Source organism: Salminus brasiliensis, chromosome 20 (assembly GCF_030463535.1).
Source record: "Salminus brasiliensis chromosome 20, fSalBra1.hap2, whole genome shotgun sequence".
Taxonomy (NCBI): Eukaryota; Metazoa; Chordata; class Actinopteri; order Characiformes; family Bryconidae; genus Salminus; species Salminus brasiliensis.
Genome location: NC_132897.1, coordinates 17,353,147 through 17,372,144, shown reverse-complemented (window position 1 = coordinate 17,372,144; position 18,998 = coordinate 17,353,147). Strand labels below are relative to the sequence as shown.

General features: G+C 42.1%; 1 protein-coding gene across 3 annotated transcripts in view; it reads right to left on the bottom strand.

The window, feature by feature from the left end:
* rasgef1ba (RasGEF domain family, member 1Ba) overlaps nt 1-18,998 on the bottom strand; it is a 118,818-nt gene that overhangs the window by 15,160 nt on the left and 84,660 nt on the right. The window contains exon 1 of one of the 3 annotated variants that reach the window (XM_072665057.1): nt 7,986-8,119. The exons of 1 other annotated variant lie outside the window; for it this stretch is intronic. In XM_072665057.1, the coding sequence (XP_072521158.1) occupies nt 7,986-8,108 (123 nt within the window). In that variant the 5' untranslated portion in view covers nt 8,109-8,119. Of the gene's footprint in view, nt 1-3,456; nt 3,674-7,985; nt 8,120-18,998 lie in introns of those variants that run through there. One more of the 3 variants, XM_072665058.1, reaches the window with a different exon arrangement.

The following is an 18,998-nucleotide window of genomic DNA, read 5'->3' as shown; positions in this document are numbered from 1 at the left end:
TACCTCTTCTGCCTGCCCCTTCCAACCTCTTCAGGCGCTTCAGGCGCTCCCGAAGTCTAAAAGAGATGTGTGTGTACTGTACTCAGCCTCCCAGTGTGCAGAACCACCTGACCATATGGCCTAGCATCAACGTGCCAGCACAAGAGGGCGGATTCCTGGAGCTGACGAAGAGAGTCCCAGGAGGACACATGGGCCTCTCAATGGAGGTATTCACAGTCCCGGCACGGGGCGCCCAGGGACCTGCAAACAATCGGCAGCCGCAATGGCCACTTGCCTATTCAGACCAGCGTTTAGCTGCAGGCGTCCGAGCGCCAGGGTCGGACAAGGGGTGTGTGGGGAAGGAAGGAGGGGTTGCCAGCAGTTGCGCACACATCGTTCTTCCCTCTTTTCTCATAAGACCACGGATATTAGCATTAAAATGGGGGACTGAAATCAGCACCGCACCCCCCGCATGCATCTGTTGCAGCATGTGTTCCACCATCCCGCCACGTCAATGAGATGAAGGGAGCGGTGGAATAATCAATGTCAAGAGTGTGTCGCCTCATCGCTAAGACTGTCAAAGGACAAAGTGCACGTGTACTTATCGCAAGTGTTGCCGATTCAAAGAAAAACGACAACTTTTGTTGATGCTGCGTTTCATTCTGAACAGCTAAGCTTGTGACAAGAACAGGGTTATTTAGGCATCAGCACTCGGAGAAGATGCTGAATGGCGACTGATAGTGTTTAGTTGATTTTAGGGCACCACCATGATCCTTTACTGCCCTGGCCAGTAGCCAACACTCAGGATCTCCCGTACATCTGTCCACAGGGTTTCAGAGACTGTGTTTTAGCCCACAGACTGGAAGGCCAGGCGCTAGCCCTGAGGGCACAATGCAAATGCGAACTGCATCTCCTCACTTGCACAAGCTGTCAGAGCCCTTCCTTCAAGCCCACCGAGAATGCCAGCTGCAGCACAAGCTAATCCTATAAAAGTAGAAAACAAAGCTGGAGCCTGTTACAGGCCAGCCATCTGAACATGTTTGCTTTTTGGTCGCAGGTGTCAAACACTGTGGGCCACATGTCGACCATAGCCAAGTTATCAACCATTCTCTACCACAGATTGGGTGACGGCTTTTGCAGAATAAGCATTTTTGGCTGTGATTGTGATTTCCAGGAACCTGCACTGCCCATATAAAGCTTAAGCCACTATAAATGGACTGTGTTTCCAATTTGGAAATTTAGGCCACAATCACATGCTGATCATCTTCTGTGTGACTGCAGTGGTCACTGACGTAAAAAGGGACTTTCTCTCTGAAAGGGGGAACTCCTGACAACATGGAAATTGACACTTCCCTAATCTTGCTCAGATTTAGGCAAGCAGGCTACATTTATATATTATTAGCAACAAATATACATAAGTAAAGAGTCTAGTAGTAACTTAAGCTCACGTCACTATAGAATCCTTCACAGAGCCCATGACAAGCCTGCAGAAACAGCTGTGTGGTGGCGCCAGTACTGTTGTGGCATTCCTATCTCCACCTCAAGGTGTGGTAGCCACTTGCTCAATTAAAAAAAGCTCTTGGGTTAAAGGCTCACGCCTCGGCCGCGAGGTGCTAACGACTTGCCGTGAGGGTCAGTTAGGGGCGAAAGGGAGGACAACAAATGACCATGATGACAGGAAGAAGGAAATCATTCCCACACTTCTCTGGGAGCGGCTGTGCCGAAGCTGGTGCTGAAAGGCGCTCAGAAGGAACTAAGCAAACACAGCTCCTCCTTGTTTACAGTACTTTAACCCTGAGGAATCTCAGCTTGCCACAAGATGTGGAAGGGTAAAAACAGACCCGCCCTACTACGATACTACTACTGGGAATTACTGGGACAACAACAACAACAACAACACATCAAGTCAGCAGCAAAACAGTACTGGCCCTGGTTAACGAGTCCGAGACTTAGTCATATTTTATACAGGGTTTCAATGGAAACACTGGACTTCAATAGGAATATCTGATATTTTCCCATATATACTGATAATGATGCATAACTATCAACAACATGAGGGCTGCACATACCTGGAAATTAGCACTACAGAGAAATCTACCAATGTGATTCTGGTATAATTGTCTACCCCTTGTTAAACCAAGACAGGGGCTTTGTTTTTGTATACATTCAGGACAACAATGACCAGAAAAACCAGCAATAAACACAAGATTAAGGTCCAGAGTTTGTCAAGTTGTACCGCTTTATACTTTTGAAATTGAAAGGACAAATCTCTGCTTTTTCGTTTCTGAAGTTTTAAGGTTTAAGGATAACATCCCAAATCATGTGCATGACCCCATGTCCTGACGGTATAAAAAGAGTGTATCTGCATATATGTGTGTGTGTGTGTGTATTGGGGGAAGGGAAGGTGCTGTTTCACAGAAACTAGCAAAGTGTGTCATGCTGAAACAGCAGCCTGCCAGCCAGTCACCTGGTAGCTACACTAGCATCAGAGGGTCTAATCTTTCTGCGGGCCAAAGTCCATTACTACCCCGCAATCACACTTCTTATCCCAGCGTAACACCAGTCACACAGACTTCAGTCAACTTTTTGACAGGCTAATGGATAAACAGTCCTGGCAGGCAGCTGATGTGAAGCTACAACAGATTAGTGTGAGTGGTTGTAGTCTCTTTCCTGATCGGGGAATCCACTTAGAGTAGTAGTGGATAAAAATAGCTCCTCATTGAGCCGTGGACCGTAATACGCTGTGCAATGAACAAGGGGGTATTTATTCCCCCTGTTTCCCACCACTCACACAACCCTCGCAGTGAATCAAACAGTGTCAGCAGGCCAAACTGAGGGGCTTTGCAGCCATATTCAATATTAAAAATGCCACTTAATCGCACACATCATATCAGTCTTGCTAAAATTGAAACTGGACAATAAACACATATGGAGTATTCTGGAGTCATTAAATGCAGGTATTTAAGACTGACCATCAGATGCATAATGATCCTGTCCAGCTGACCATTGCACTAAGCAGTGTTTACCTCTATGGCATCAAGGTAATACTAAGCAATCAAGGCTGTTAGGAAACGCAGTGCTGCAGACTACAAGGCTTCATTCAGAAGCTGTAAGCTCGTCTGACTAGCTGGCACACTTGTTTCCCCACCAGAAACCACAGCATAAGATTATAACGTTATCTAAAATGACCTATACTGAGATTAAACAGGAAAAAAAGGCATTAAAATGGTATTAATTGTATAAAACTGAATAAAATGACGTACTATTGATTACACCGTATACCATGACATTAATAAACACTGCAGAAATGTCTTACTATCATTAAACAGCACTAAAACGCTTACTATCACGGTTAAACCGTCTAAAATAGTTGATTATTATGTATATTAATGGTTAAACCCGCATTAAAAGCCATGTTACTGTGCTGGAGAAGGCTCCGCTTGCTCCCATCAGCGAGAGGACCGAGCTGAAGCTCACCTCAGACTCAGCGAGTCTCTCCTGAATCCCCGACCGTTTCCAAACACCAACAGCTCCTCGAGCGGCGGAGCGGGTCGAGCGGCTCCTCAAAACACAGAGGAGTGAAGGTGAGAGAGAAAGAGAGAGAGAGAAGCGCGGGAACTGTGGCTCCGGTCTCCCCGTGCGCTCCCCGTGAACGGCTGATATAGTCCGAGTATAGCTGTGATGCGCGCGCCTCTCACGAGCTCTGGAGAATGAGCGGTGCTCGGGAAGAAGCGCGCGCTCCGTACGCTCCAGCAAGGGCGGGGAGCGGGGGTTGGGGGGGTGGGGGGTTGTGCGTGTCAGCCAATCAGAGGAGAGCGGAGGCCGAACCGGCCAACCAGAGGTGGGCGGGGTGGGTTCTGATCACAGCGAGAAACGTGGGTTTTTAATGAAACGAGAAGAGAAAGTGAGAGACCGTGATGGAGAAGAGACAGCGAGAGGAGGTGGATTCCGTGCTTTGGGAAATTCTGGGCACTGGAGAGGTTTATTTACACCAGGCCAAAAGACTTCACTTTTCTGCTAACACACTATGAAGTGTGTCTTCTGTGGGAAATCGCCGGAAAATCCCCCTAATGTGGATTTTTTTTGTGGGGTGCTGGTTTGGCTTTACTCAAAATGTGTACATGCAAAAATAATTTAAAAAATTAAATAAAATAAAAATATATATAATATTTATAATAAGCAAAAAACAAACAAAAATAGTGTAATAGTGTGCCAATAGTGTATCCAAGCCACACTGAGAAGCCCTACAGCCATATTAATTATTTCTAAATCAGTGCAACTACTCGATACTGAAGACACCTAGCCTAAATTGGAGTTTCATTTTTGTCCCAACAATCATCAGCCATAGGCTCCTCTAAGCAGCTGCCTAGCACTCTGAACATAAAAATAACTGTTGATTTGTAGAGGTTTATAAGAAAATAGCAAAGTGTTTTAAGGTAGCAAAGTGAGTCCTCAGGTCGGGTCATGGTGGTCAGCAAGACCAAAAATATTTTTGAAAGAACTGCTGGTAGGATTGATAGGAAGACAAATCAAAACCCCTGTTTAACTGCAAAAGACCTTCAGGAAGACTTAGCAGACTCTGGAGTAGTGGAGCACTGCTCTACTGTGCAGCGACGCCGGCACAAATGAGACCTTCATGGAAGAGTCATCAGAAGAAAAGGCCTTTTCTGCAACCTGAGCACAAAACATAGCTCCGAAAGCTGCAAGCTGAAGGTTTTGCAGAGGCTCCTACAGTCCTACGATCTACACATCATCTCAGAAGAGAAGTGCAGCAAAATGTCCTGAAAAATCTCGTAGGACTAGAAGCCTTTTGCAAGGAAAAACTGGTGAAAAGATTGTACTGTACAGGACCATGCTTCAGCCACTTTCCCTTTTTAGTTAACGTAGTAATATGTGGTAACTTTATACTGTTTGGAAATCAGACGATGTATGTGTCCAACTGTTATTTTCTGACCAGGGGTGCCAACACTTTTGTCTGATCAAAATCACCCAACAGCTTATACTGAAGGCATGTATCAGAAAGCAAATACATACAAATAAATAAAAAGAAGCTTACAGTGAAGATAACTTGCACAAAAAACAACAAACAAATAAACAAAAACAACAACAAATAGCCTGCCCTGCTTGCTTACCTTGAACACACTAAACCATAAACACTTGGAAGGAGCCGAGGGGGGAAAAAACCCACACCCCCCCCTCCCCCAGTACAACACTGCTCAGATACATTAAACATGATCTGGTTGTAACCCCAGCCATGACCTATTTCTGCCAAATTCTAAGTAGGTCAAGAAAACACAGGCAAGTGCACCAGCCTCTAAACATACACCCTTTTTTAATTCTTGCTTTATACTGTACATCCTCACGCTAGCTAAACTACAGACATACAGCATACTGCAGACTCAGTGGCCCTACATCTCTTAACACACTCTTCCTGACTCGGAGGTACGGTTCTAAGGAAAACGGTAACTGGAGATTTGTTTAAACTTCTTCACATTGACGTGACTGTGTGGTGGTGGAGCGGGGGGGGGGGGGGGGGGGACTAGCTCTTCTAAGAACCAAGTTTTTTTTTGAAACCTGATTATATGAAAAATTCCCAAGAAACCTTTCTTATGAGTGTATGAAATAGAAATGTTGGGGAACATAGCCTAGGACCATCCTAGCTACAGGGACACATATCTGAGCTTAGGTGGAATGCTCAAGCTCCCCCACGGGCTACAATGAATACCAGATACGGTTCACTGAAAGGGTCGCCTTCTCCTGTTGCAGCTCGAGGGACGAGAGGTCATGTACTTTCTTACCTTCGGTAGGTGCGCTAAGCATACCACCAGTGAACTGCTGCTATAGTTAACAGGATGGTATTCAATTGGCCAAGACTCATTATCCGTCTACATGTGTACTCTGAAGATCTGTGATATACAGATCTACACTGAAACAGTCTGCTGGCCTTGTTGCTCACTGATTTACTAGCTACTTGTTAGCGATTTGCAATGTTTTAATTAGACCAGTGAGCCTGATTGCGAAAAGCTGGAGATGTTAACGTCTTCTTATAATATGTTCTACAAAGAACACGAAACCTTGAAGTACCTTTCCTCAAAAGAGTATCTTCACTCAAAAGCTCTAAGATGAGCAAAAAGTATTCCTTGTGTGTGAACTGCAAAAGCAGTTCCCTAAAAACTCATCAATTGATGGATCTTTGGGGAACAGTTTTGTGCTTTTCCTGCTCAGGCACACCTGATTCAACTCACCCATAATTTGCCAGGCTTAGTAAGTGTGTTATAGCAGGGCTATCAGCTAATTGTGCTGAGCCCTCGGTTTCAACTGATGCAAAGGGTCTAGAAAGAACCATAAAATTGGTGTGGAACATTTCCATGAATCATTGAAAGGTTCTTGACTTGACATCCTTTGCTGACGCAGACACAGAGCGTGTCTAATCCCTGTAGAGAAGTACTGCCTTTAGAATAGGACTCAGATAAACATAAACCCATTGCCACTGTGCCTAATGCCAGGTGTGGGCTAGAGCAGTATAAAGCCCCCAGCATTGAGCTGAGGAGCAGTGGAAGAACTGTGCTCTCTAGAATGATGGTGCTTCATACAATAAGTATGGGATGGGAAGTTGGGGAGTTGGGGAGTTGGGTATGCAGTTAATGATGTTAAGGTTCCACTGTGAAATAGTTCCTCACTGCAGACTTTAAAGTGATTTGTTACCCTCTGGGAACACGTCTACCTGCGGCGGATTGTAACAATGTCATCTAAAGGAGCCTAGAGAACACAGTGGTAAAAACAAAGGATCGGAAGCAAATCAAATAGACTTTTCCCACTGGTTTGGTTCGGGAAATACCTAGTAAATAAAGTACACTCCGACAAATAAAGACGCTACAACTGCTTCGTTGAGCAATGCCACAGAAGAACCACTTTTGGTTCCACAAAGAACTATGTTTGTAATGTGTGTTGAGATGTGTGAGTCTGAAGACCCTTCAAATAAGATTTAGAAATAAGTTTGGCTTAAGCTTCCTAAGCTAAAATACTACATATGATATCTTTTATAATATACCCTTTATTTATGTGGCTATTATGTCCTGTGGAGTGGTTAGTTTGGACTGTTTGTTAATGTAAATTGGGGATGGGAAAGATAAAGAATTTAACTGAAGAATCTATCGATTACAAGCTGGGAAAAGGAACAAAAAATATTATGTATGCTAATACTCTGTCCTATATCATAAAACTAAATAGGCAAGAAAAAAAGGCAAGTTGGAGTTGAGGTGGGGTGGTGATCATCCAATGTCCTGACCTACACTATTGCTCTCATCACTGAATGCAATCAAATCCTCAGAGCAATCTGTCAAAATCTAGTCTTCACTGGACAAGTAGAGACAGTTACTCCAACAAACAGGATAAACTCTTTTAAATACACCTTAATTTCAGAACAAAACAATGAATGAGCACATGTCCCAATACTTTTGTCAATAGAGTGTATCTTCTGGCATTAGGTTCTAGTGCCTCAGAAAAGCTCTAAGATGGGATCCTAAGCAATTACAGTGTTAATATTAAAGGTGTCAAAATGTGTTCTTTGTGCCATGCCTCAAAATAACTGATGTTGACTCCCTAGAAATTGATGGAAATCTTCAGAGAACCAATGTTACATTATGTGAAGCTTCTTTAAACCTTTAAATGGTTAATCTGCTGAACCATTTCTTTAGAGACATGATTCTTGAATTGGAAGCACTGCTGTAAATGTAACCTGGTAAACATTTAAAGAACCTCCACATAATGGAAAGGTTAAACAGTTATAGGGAATCATTAAAGGAGGCTAAGAGGTTCATCCTATGCACAAGCCTCCAATATGGTTCAATAGCTTTGAGGTCATTCTTCACAAACAATGTTTCTAGTAGTTCTTCTACGTCATAGCTCAAAGAACCATTTGTGTAAATGTGGCTGTTACAGTAGCTAGCTTGATTGCTAAAAGTTCCTGTGGAGAAAAAATAGCAGAAAGCCTTGCCTCTGAATACCTTACAAAATGGCCCCGGAAGCATCTTCTCAATCTGCATCCAAAAAGATCCTGCCAAGCCTAGGTGACAAAGGAAGCGTTCCTTCATGCCCCGACAGAATGCCTTCGACGCGTCCTCACCCATGTAGCGGCAGGCCGCGTTAGACTGAACAAAAACGACTGCTCTGAGCTATTATCTTCAACACCTACAAGCGAGCGCCCACAGTTACGTAACTGCTGCTCAGAAGAAAGAATTGTTCTCCCTGAATGACTGGAGTGTGGAGGTGTGCGGAAATCAGATAGCTGAGCTTTTTACAATGAGCTCAGTGAGAAGTGGTGCGTTTCACAGCTCACAAATGGCCGAGCGCATGCAAGGGAGGGCAGACTGCCTCTTCTTCTCACGCAGTTTGTTGTGCTTATGGGGACATATTCAGTGCCTGGATCACGTTGAAAGGGTTGGTTCTGTGATGGGCTACAATACGGAGCAATAGAGTCGCTGACTACATCGCTGCCATACTGTTAGTTCTGCATGGGATGACCTCATTCTCAGGGGGGGTTGACCTTGCTCCTACTGGGGTATTCACACCCCAGGTTTTGTGGTCCTTGACAGAGTGTAAGGAATGCTGAAAGTGAGAGACTGACTTAACAGCAGGGTAGAATGCAAGATAGTGGTTTGCCTTGGTTCAGTTCAGTGTTTTTATATAACGATTGTGTCAATATGTGATATTTTACGCTCCTCAGAAAAGCTTAAAAAACTGTGGAGTTGGCTTTGAGCACCATGCCTGTAAGAAAAGTAGTGTTGTGGACCCTTCCTAGCACCCAAGAAACAAAATATTCATACAGTCTTCAAAACTAGTTGTGAATGCTGATTGTATACACAGATCTGGAGCTAAAACTGGCGCTATATACAGATCACAAGCTCTTTGATGATGTGGCAACTTTATGGGCCTGAATAGAAGTACATTTGCTTTTTTGGTGCATTGATAAATTTATCACCATTTGAGTATTACGGTGTTCATACTGGAAAATCGCATGTAAGAATCATACAAGGTTAACATGACTAATTGCTACTTCCTTACTACTATTTAAAAGAGCACTGGCTTGTCCCTAGCTAAAGACAGCAATGTCATCATTGGAGCAGTGAATGACGCTGCATGGCAGTATCTTATTCTGAGAATACACAGAGTATAAATATCTTGGAAGATGTGCTAGCTGATACATAGATGTATGGTATTGTTCTAATCCTAACACTAGCCCTAACCCAAAACCGAACTCAAACCCTAAGCTTAACCTTGGCTCTGGCACTAATCCTAACTTCATTCCTAAAACTAACCTTAACCTCAACCCAAAATCTAACCCCAAGCCTGGCCCTGGGTTAAAACCTAATCTTAAGACTAATCTTAATAATAACCCTAACCTCAACCCAAAACCTAACCCTAGTCCTATTCCTAACCCTACCTTAAACTGTTACCCAAAAGCTAACTCCAGCCCTAATCTTATCCTAAACCTCGACTGAAAACCTAGCTCTAACCCTTACTCTGGTCCTAATTCGGTCCCTAACCCAAAACCGAAACCTTACCCTAACCCAGATTGTAATCTTAACCGAAATCCAAACCAATTCAAACCCAGTCTCAGACTGGTGTCAGTAGCATGTCTATATAAGATAAGATAAGATAGTCCTTTATTAGTCCCGCAGTGGGGAAATTCCCAGTGTAACAGCAGAAAGGGATAGCAAGACTCTCAGTTACAAAAATTTGGATACATTTTAAATAAGGATATACCTATTACAAGTACAGCGTTTTCTCAGGTGAACATCTACCAGTCCCTAACTCTTTTTTTTTCCCCTAACTCTGGCCCTAACTCTTTTTTTTTTTCTAACCTTAACCTAAAACCTAAACATTACCCTGGCCCTAATCCTGCCCCTAACTCAAAACCTAATCCTAACTAATACTAATACTTATCTTAACCCAAAGCATAAACAATATCCTTGACCTAATCCTGAACCCAAACCCAACACCTAACCATTACCCTAAATTTAATCCTAACCTTAAACCTAACTCTAATCCCAAACATAACCAAAAACCTAAACATTACCCTGACCCTAACCCAGACCTTAATCCAAAACCTAACCCTAAATTTTACTTTTAACCAAAACCTAAACCAGTTTAAACCCAGTCACAGACTGGTGTCAGCAGCATGTCTTTGACAGATCGTGAAGATGTCTATGGTGTTTTCTCAGGTGAACATCTACTGGTCTGATGTTAGAAATACTGTGAAAACCCACGCAAAGGTGTTTTTAAGGCAAAACGTCATTATTTGCGCCAGGCCTACCTGATCCCCATCTGAATTCTGCTCGGCAAACTGCTCAGTCTTTGTCTCTGCAGAACAAGAAAGAGCCAGCTGCTTGCTGCACTCCTTTAACCTCCAGTCAGTGGGCTGAGTTACGTAAGTAATTGTGTTTACATCTGCACACTCTGACCACGAGCGCTGCTTCTCACTGATCTGGGACCTGTTCACTTTCCTCATGTCATTATCTTCCTCATCAGACAAACAGCCCCAACTGCGTTAGGCTCGGTAGCGGAGGGCCAAGCTCACATACAAAGGGGCAGCAGAAGGTCAGTACGGCCTGCTGCCCCATTACTCACTGACTGCTCAGGAGCCCGCATTAGATCCTCACATGTTACATCATGGGACAGCATGCATGGAAAAGTCTGCAGAGACCCGCTGGAGATGAGCGTGAATCACCGCTTCGATTTAGCGACTTGTCGAGGCAGGAAAGAAGTGCTGAGCTTCCTGAGATTAAAAGGTCGGCTGGTTAAGGATGCCGAATTAGAGCTTCTCAAAACATGGCTGCGATTAGAGGAATATCCTGCTCTCGTATTTTCTCACTAATTACAGATAAGATTCACCCAGAGTGTTTTCTCTATCACTCATCTGTTCAGTCCTAAAATAACACTCAACTCGCTTTCATCTGAACTTCATCAGTAGATGCAGCATTCCTTCTTGCGTGTGCTTTTTAATTACTGAATCTAACAGCCTTCAGAAACATGGGAAGTGAGGTTTAATAATGATTTGACAGTTTTCTGTTCCAAACCATTTGTAAAAGCACACATTAGAACTTCTGTAGGCCTAAACCGGCCCAATGGTTTAAACAGCTGATACACTATACGGACAAAAGTTCTGGGACACAACCTGTCCAGTTGTCTGGGACACTGTCCAGGGAAGGAGGCTTTTTACCAAACTGCATTCAGCAATACTAGCATTAGGAAGGTCATGATGGTGGATGATCACCACCACCCTCATCCCAAAAGTACTGGATGTAGAACCATCCATCATTCTAGAGAACACAGTTCCACTGCTCCACAGCTCAAAGCTGGGGGGCTATTTTGGTGCCAGTAGGTTCATGTTTATCTGTCTCATGTTTAGTCCTATTCTATTGGCAATACTTCTCTGCCAGGACTAGACAAGCTATGTGTGTGCATGTCAGCAACGGGAGCAACTTAAAGCAACTGAATGCATTCATTAGAAGGGGTGTCCACAAACATTTGGACATGCAGTGTAGGATTATTTGCTGATTACCAAAGGCAGCTGTTTATTCATTTTTGCAGCTTTGCAATTACAAAAAAGCTTCCAACATTATATTCCATATTCTATTCTGTTAAAGCATCCATAATCTTAGAGAAAGGAACACTTAAAGTCCACAAATAGAAACTAAAAAACAAGTCTTATTACCTACATTTACCTATACTGCAGCTTAGCTCCACCCACTAATGCTGTGGTTATAAGAAGCTGCTTTTTAAACTGCACAAAACAGGGCAGCCAATAAGAAGAGGGTTCACTTGCATGAATCAATCATTAAAGCAAAGTAAAAAAGACAGCCTGTTTAAAATGAAAGATAAAGAGTGACTGGAATTTTTTATGAATCTCAGGAGATGAAGGCCTTTAAAAACACTTGGAAATGATTAAGCGCTACCAAACTTTTGACAGACAGTGTACTGGTTCAATTGCTTTTCAATCGTCCACAGTTTCCCACTTGCATCTGAGATCAGTTTGGGCAACTAGTAGATTAAAAATATCAGTTATCACTTCACAGCATAAAACAACAGATATGCGAACACACTGTACGTAAGGATCTGCTGACTCATTAATATGACATGATCCATAAAAGACCCTCGCTTGTCTGCATTCTGAAAAGCTAGGTCTAACAAACCATGGAGACCTGCACTGATGGGTTAGGAATGCCTACAGCCGTTGGCCCCCCTCAGTCAAACTAGCTTTACATTACTGGCAGTAAACGGATACGACCACACAAGAAGACCCCCAAAGTCAGAGTTAGGTGGATCACTGTCAGGCGCAACCCCTCTGATCAGGACCATATGGAAATATGACTGGATTTCATTTGGAAGGAATGTGACCCATATATATTTCAACTGCAATTTTAATGTCTGATGTCCCCCCCCCCCCCCCCCCTTGCAGTTAGCCTAGTTCGCAGCTCATGAATTTTTAGAGAAGGTTTTAATACTTTACAGATTCTGAAAAGGGCCTAAATTGAAGACATCTCCTACAGCATACTGTTACTTTTGCAAAAAAAATATTAAATAAATTAATTAATTTAAAAAAAGAGCTTGAAGATGAGTTCACCAGCTATTTCTGAATTTCTGAACAAAATTAACTAGACGATTAACATTCTTTTAGGGTTGAAGTTTGCATTTTTATTTGGTTTTATTTAGATATTTTCTAAACCTGCAGTAGCTGCACACAGTTTAATTTAATACAGTTGAATCTCATCCCTCAAACACGTGAAAGTGTTTAAACGTAAAGAAATAATTCAAGCATTAGGTTAGGTTTTGAACATAATTTTAGCTTATTATTAAGTTCTAATCTTCATAAACAAATTTGGTGCTATTTGGTCACCGAGAGTGGAGTATTCTCTCATTGGCTGGACTTTTCAGAGGTTGCAAATTCTCTGGAAAGACGTCAAACAATGCATACAGAGTGTACGGGCTGAAAAGAACATGATCCGGCTTGGAATCTGTAAAACTGCCACTATTTGTGATGCTAACTGTTTGCAGATTGTTGTCCACTAATCTATAGCTCACTTTAACGGTCATATATTTAATATTCTCTGTAGCTAACAATGTTTTTCTGGCCTATACAGAATAGGCCGATGACTCTGCAGAAAGCTAACAGGCTAACCAGCTCCAGCAGGTCTGAAACAGGCCTTTACTGTGTTCCAAATGATTAAGCAAGTGACATATCAGCTGGAGTTCAGTAAAACAAGCATCTAGTTTTAATTTAGTTTAGTTTAAATTTAAATGTTTGCATCAGTTCTCATATCTTTTTTCGTTACTAGCATCAGGCCCTAGTTATCATTCAATATGGTGGGAAAGAACAAAATTTCTGAAGATGAAAAGCATGAAATAGTGCAAGGTCTTGCAAAGGACATGAAAAAGCCTTCCTGAATTCTTCACAGAAACTAAAAAGATCATCGAACAAAAGAGCACAAAGAGCAAAGATTGCGGTGGGCTTAGAAATACAGATGAATACCACAGTAACCTGAATAGGCCAGATGTATGGAATTATGGCTGGGTAGTCTGTTCCAACAAAACTGCAATGTCAGCAAGAAGGTGGTGGAGTGATTATTTGGGCTGGAATATTAGGAAGTGAGAAGGTCACTTAAGAATCCCTGAAGGGGTCAAAATGACCTCTGCAAGACATGTGGAGCTCCTAACTGATCATTTTCTGCCATGGTATAAAAAAGGGGAATTGTGCCTTCCGAAATGTTCCGACATTTCTTGCAGGATAAGACACCATCCCATGCTGCAAAGCACACAACTGACTTCTTGGTTGCTTTGGGCATAAAAGGAGAACTATTATGGTAAGGCCACCACATTGCCATGACATCAATCCTATTGAGGAGCATCCTGAACCCGTAGAGCATCCTGAAATCTATAAGAGTCAATGAATGAGAAAGAAGATGTCGATCCAGGCATGTTTTAATGGATCTGGTTTTGGCTATTTGAATCCCAGTCCAGTTCCGAGTCTTTGTTTTAACCATGGCATTCAGTGTGTCATCTGCTGTCCTAAAGGTGGCATTAATGGACTTCAATGCAGGAATCCAGTAATGGGACTGGAGAGATCAAGAGATCAACAACACATAAAGACCTAAATTCCCCAAGGAAAAACTCCCTCACAGCAGGAGGAAAGAAACCCTGGGAGAAACCAAGACTCACAAGGGGGACCCGTCGTCTTCTTGTCAATATTATTTATAGATTATTGATAAAGGTCACTGTACCACCACAGAAGACCACAGAAGACATGTTCTACTGCTCAGGTGTGCTGATATAATCATTATATAGTAGAACTAAAATAGCACAGTAGAGATGGTAAGAGTAATGAGAGTAATGCTGGTTAATGGTGGTAATAATAAAAACAGTGGCAGATATTTAGAGTCCATTTAGAGCCAACTTTAACATAGTGGCTAGGCAAGAAGCAGTGGCAGAAGTGTTGGCAGCTAGTCTGATGCGTGTGGCAGGGGAGCTTGGAGGTCAGTCTGTTGAGTGGGCAGCTGGTCTGACTCTGTAGTTGTTGGGATTTGAGCCTCAGTTAGCTGGAACACTGCCTGTGCTCTGGTGTTCAGCCTGCAAGCTAACTTATCTAAGCTTAGATGGCCAGCTACGAGTCCAAACACGGCAGAACTTCATTTCGCCTTTCTGTTACTCCCAACACCTGTGAGGTGTGACAAAGAAAATTGAAGGCCTTGTTCTAGACTGTATGGCTTCATGTTTTTCCCCAAAGTCATTCTGTTGCACCTTTCCGCAGTTTTTTCTTTTTGTACCTTTTAGTTGAGTTCTTCCTGTGCCTAGGAGCCTTTCTTTTCAACAGTTTAGACGGTATAAAAGACCCCACATGACTACACAGCTCTGCCTCCCCATCAAATGCAAAAAGCAGCCACATTCAAATTCCATGTCTGCAATTAACATCGCCATTACTGAACTGACCTTCCACTTCCCCAGCTTTCTGGCCGTTTGATCTGGATCACAGAGGCAGTTAATAACCCATTAAACACGTCATTGGGGGCTCCTTAGATCTCCTCCCGTGCTCTCCTTTTTCTCTCACAGACTACAATAGCAGATGCCAGGCATGATATAACAGGTCCTGAATGCAGGAGGATAAGATCAGCTAACAGGGACGCAAGTGAAATTAAAAGAAAGGACGGTAGGCTTATGTGCCTTACCGGAGATAAGACCATCTATCATTTTTAAATTACAAATTGGCTTTCTGCCAGGGGAGAAACTCCTCAAGGTGTGTTCTGTTCTGTGTTGATGAAGATGACAGATTTTTTTTTTTTGGTGGGACTTTTGGATGTTCACATACGCCAAGCAGGTGTTGTGGGAGACCACCTACCAGCCGAGTTAACGGGCGTTTTAACGGGAGCTTTAAATGTCGAAGGCAGAGGCATTGGCCAGAAAGTGAAACAGCACGTGGGCTGACAGTTTGCTTCAGGTTCTGTGGGTTTAACGCGCAATACGACTTGACTCAAACTGTCAGTGGGTGGAAGGATGAGCAGCCAGCTCCAGCCAGCGTTAAGGAGAGAATGTCCATGTGTGTGTTATGTAAGCTACATGAGAACATATTGCAGAGCCCACTGATAGCCTGCTATTGCTCTTGAACATTTTATGTAAGGAGGATTACAGACCACCATATATCACACTAGAGTTAGAGTCAAAGTGCAGGGTTCTTACATGTTAACCAATTTCAAATTCAAGGACTTTGCTAATCGAAAAATGACAGGACCAAAAATATTCCCGTAATTTGTTTACGGGAATGTTTAGTTTACGCTAGTAGCTGAAAGAGTGCACACGCTAGCTAACCACATAATGCACGTGCATGGTCATATGAAATACGGGCAGCGATTGGTTATATGAAAAAGTATGCTACTGTAAAAGTGTGTTTTGTGTTATTTTATAAAATTACAGAAGCTCATTACAATATTTTCCATGACGTTTAAGTACTATTCAGTACTGGTCTTTTATTTTCCATGACTTTCCAGGTTTTCCAGGACCAGTACAAACCCTGAAGTAAAAGTGTCCTACAAATGCAAAACAGAACTAGAATATTTGAGATTTTTTTCCTTGAAACATTGCTGCACTACGGCCAATTAAACAGGACTAATTATGATGTTTGCTGGTCAGGGATGTTCAGAGCATATTTATGATATGCTCAGAAAAGCCTATTCATCACATTAACAGAATACCGATAATTCCATATTGCTTACCTCTATCTCACAACATACAAGAAAACATTCAAACAACTGTGTTCCTCTCTTGCTAATTAAAAACTTTTTTTTTTGCAAAATGATGCTTCAAGACATCGCCAATGCCCCCTTATAATCAGAAGGGTCGCCTTAAAATGCTCTAAGCCATTTTAAAACAAGAACTGGAGGAAAGCATCTGCTTGTATGGGTTTGTTTGGTGTCACCATATGAGTGAGTACTTCACCAGCTGTCCCCAACATCACCAGACCTTGTTCCCTCAGCCCACACCACTGATTCACCAAGCCACATTCCCTTATGAGTGCCCTTGTCCACCAAGCTCCCATCTGGGTACTGGTGTGTGCTGGGTGGGAATAAAGTCTGTTAAGTCAATCGGGGAGGGGGAGGCTGGAGACCCCAGCCATGCGTCCATCTGTGACTTGAGTGTCCAGAAAACAAACGCTGACAGTTTAATTACCTTTAATTGAAGCGCTGCAGTCCGGAAGAAATGTCCTGACAATAGAGCAGAGGGCAAAAGATGGAGAAGTGTCCATGGGATACGCCAATACAAGCCATATGTCTGATGGACCAACAGTCGATATTGTGAAGAAGGAAGAAAGGCTGCTTTTAACAATCTCTGCACTTCAGATACCGGCAAGGCTGAACGATACTGAGGGAGCATCACATCGTAATAGTTTCGGGTTGTAACTAATGCTATATTTAAAAAACATGAAAGGGATTCAAATCCAGACAAACTTCTTTTGAATGAGTTTAGAGCGTGTACTAATTTTTGTACTTGTACAAAATTTCCCTATAATGTAAAAACACCCATAATAATGCACACTTAAACTTAGTCATAAATGTAAAAATTAAAATTTGAAAATGTCAAAACTTAAGCCTAATAATGTAATTTAATTTAATACCATAAACTATTATTGGATTTTAATTCTTTTTATATAGATCATTTGGAAAGCATTGTTCTATCATTGGATTTTGTTAAAATTCTGAGTTAAATGCAGAAGCTTGTTACATTTCTTAGATTATTTCATTATTGGAAATTGTGACAATATTAAATGCTACAAAGTTAATTGCCACTTTAGTAATGGGATGCAAAAAATGCATAAATCGCATAATGTATCATGTCTGCAAAATAATATTCCTATTTACATATATGGTAAAAAGCTTTGATGTGACTTTTGAATTATCTGCATTGTCTCTGAGCAAAAATACAATGGATGTTCATTTTATGTTGTTGATCATTTCTAACACCTAAAGAACTTTTGTGATTGAGACACAATACTTGATATAAAAAACTTTATCTCAATATATTGACACACAGGCTGGGGCGCTGCCTAGGATTTTGGGCCCCAAGTAAATATATTACACTGGGCCCCACAGCTCTAACAATTTTGCTGTATGTACTCGATACATTTTTAGATGATTCATAGAATCATCCTAATTTCCCTCCCCATACACAGCACCCCAAAACTTGCCTAATAATGAAATGAAAGAGAACTGTGCCAGAACTAGAATATTTTTTTCCTTGAAATTGCTGCACTACAGCCAATTAAACAGGACTTATTATGATGTTTGTTGGTCAGGAATGTTCAGAGCATATTCATGATATGCTCAGAAAAGCCTATTCATCACATTAACAGAATACCGATAAGACAATACCATATTGCTTACCTCTATCTCACAAAATACAAGAAAACATCCAGTCGACTGCTAAGCAACCAGTTTATTATTTAAATTTTGCCAGATCTGCTTTTAGTGTAGCTTTTTATTTGATGTCATGTAGTGTAAACGGTTTCAAACATCTGAGCCATTAAAGAGCAAATAATTCTATTTGTATTGCAACTTTGGTGAATGGAAAGTACTCGAAATGTGTGTTTTATGCATGCAGCCTTTTTTATCGTTCATCGGCCAGTCTGCTTGTAAAAAATTTTAATCCATTATGAGAAATTCATCAGTTTTTAGCGTTAAAGGCTCACTTTCATAACACCAAAACTGCAATCACAGTTAAACAATTACATATTCTGGAGAAGGTATAAGAGAACCCAGTTAGATGCTGAAAGAACTGTTCATTCGTTGTTTTGGAAATTCTTTCAAACTGAATTTTGCCAGAAAAAGGTACATCAGCCCCTTTATGAGAAACTTCCACACCCAGAAACTGATACTTTTCAAGAAGTTGCACTTTTCATTCATATCCCATGATTATTTCACTGCGGAAAAGCATCAATATTGAATAGGTTAGTGAAAATAAATAAATAAATAGAAAGAAATAAAAGCGAGCTGGCCAATTTGTCTTAATAAACGTCACTCTGCTCAAGTCGTCGTTATGCTCTCTCATCACAAGCCTGGAGGAGGCTGGTGAGAAACTTGCTCTGAACAGCTTTGGAGTAGAGGGGAGCAGCTGGGAAGCAGCATGTGTGTGTGTGTCTGTGTGCGTGTGTGTCGGGTGGGGTGGAATTTAGGAAACTGAGGAAACTCGGAGGAGACAACACCCAGACATGCTCACTCTGACCTACCCAACCCATAATGCCCATCACCCCCCCCCCCCCCAAAAAAAAAACTGTAAAACGCAGTCCCAGCCTCTCCACCACCAACCACAATAGCAACAACAGCTACACCCCACCCCACCCCCACGTGTGCTTGAGAACTAATATAGGCCCATCTACCCCCTATCTCAGTAAACAACAGGGGGCACCTGAGGAAGAGAGTGTTTAATCTGTCTATTCTTAGCCGATCTGCAGGCTCACCTCATTCGCATTCCACTGG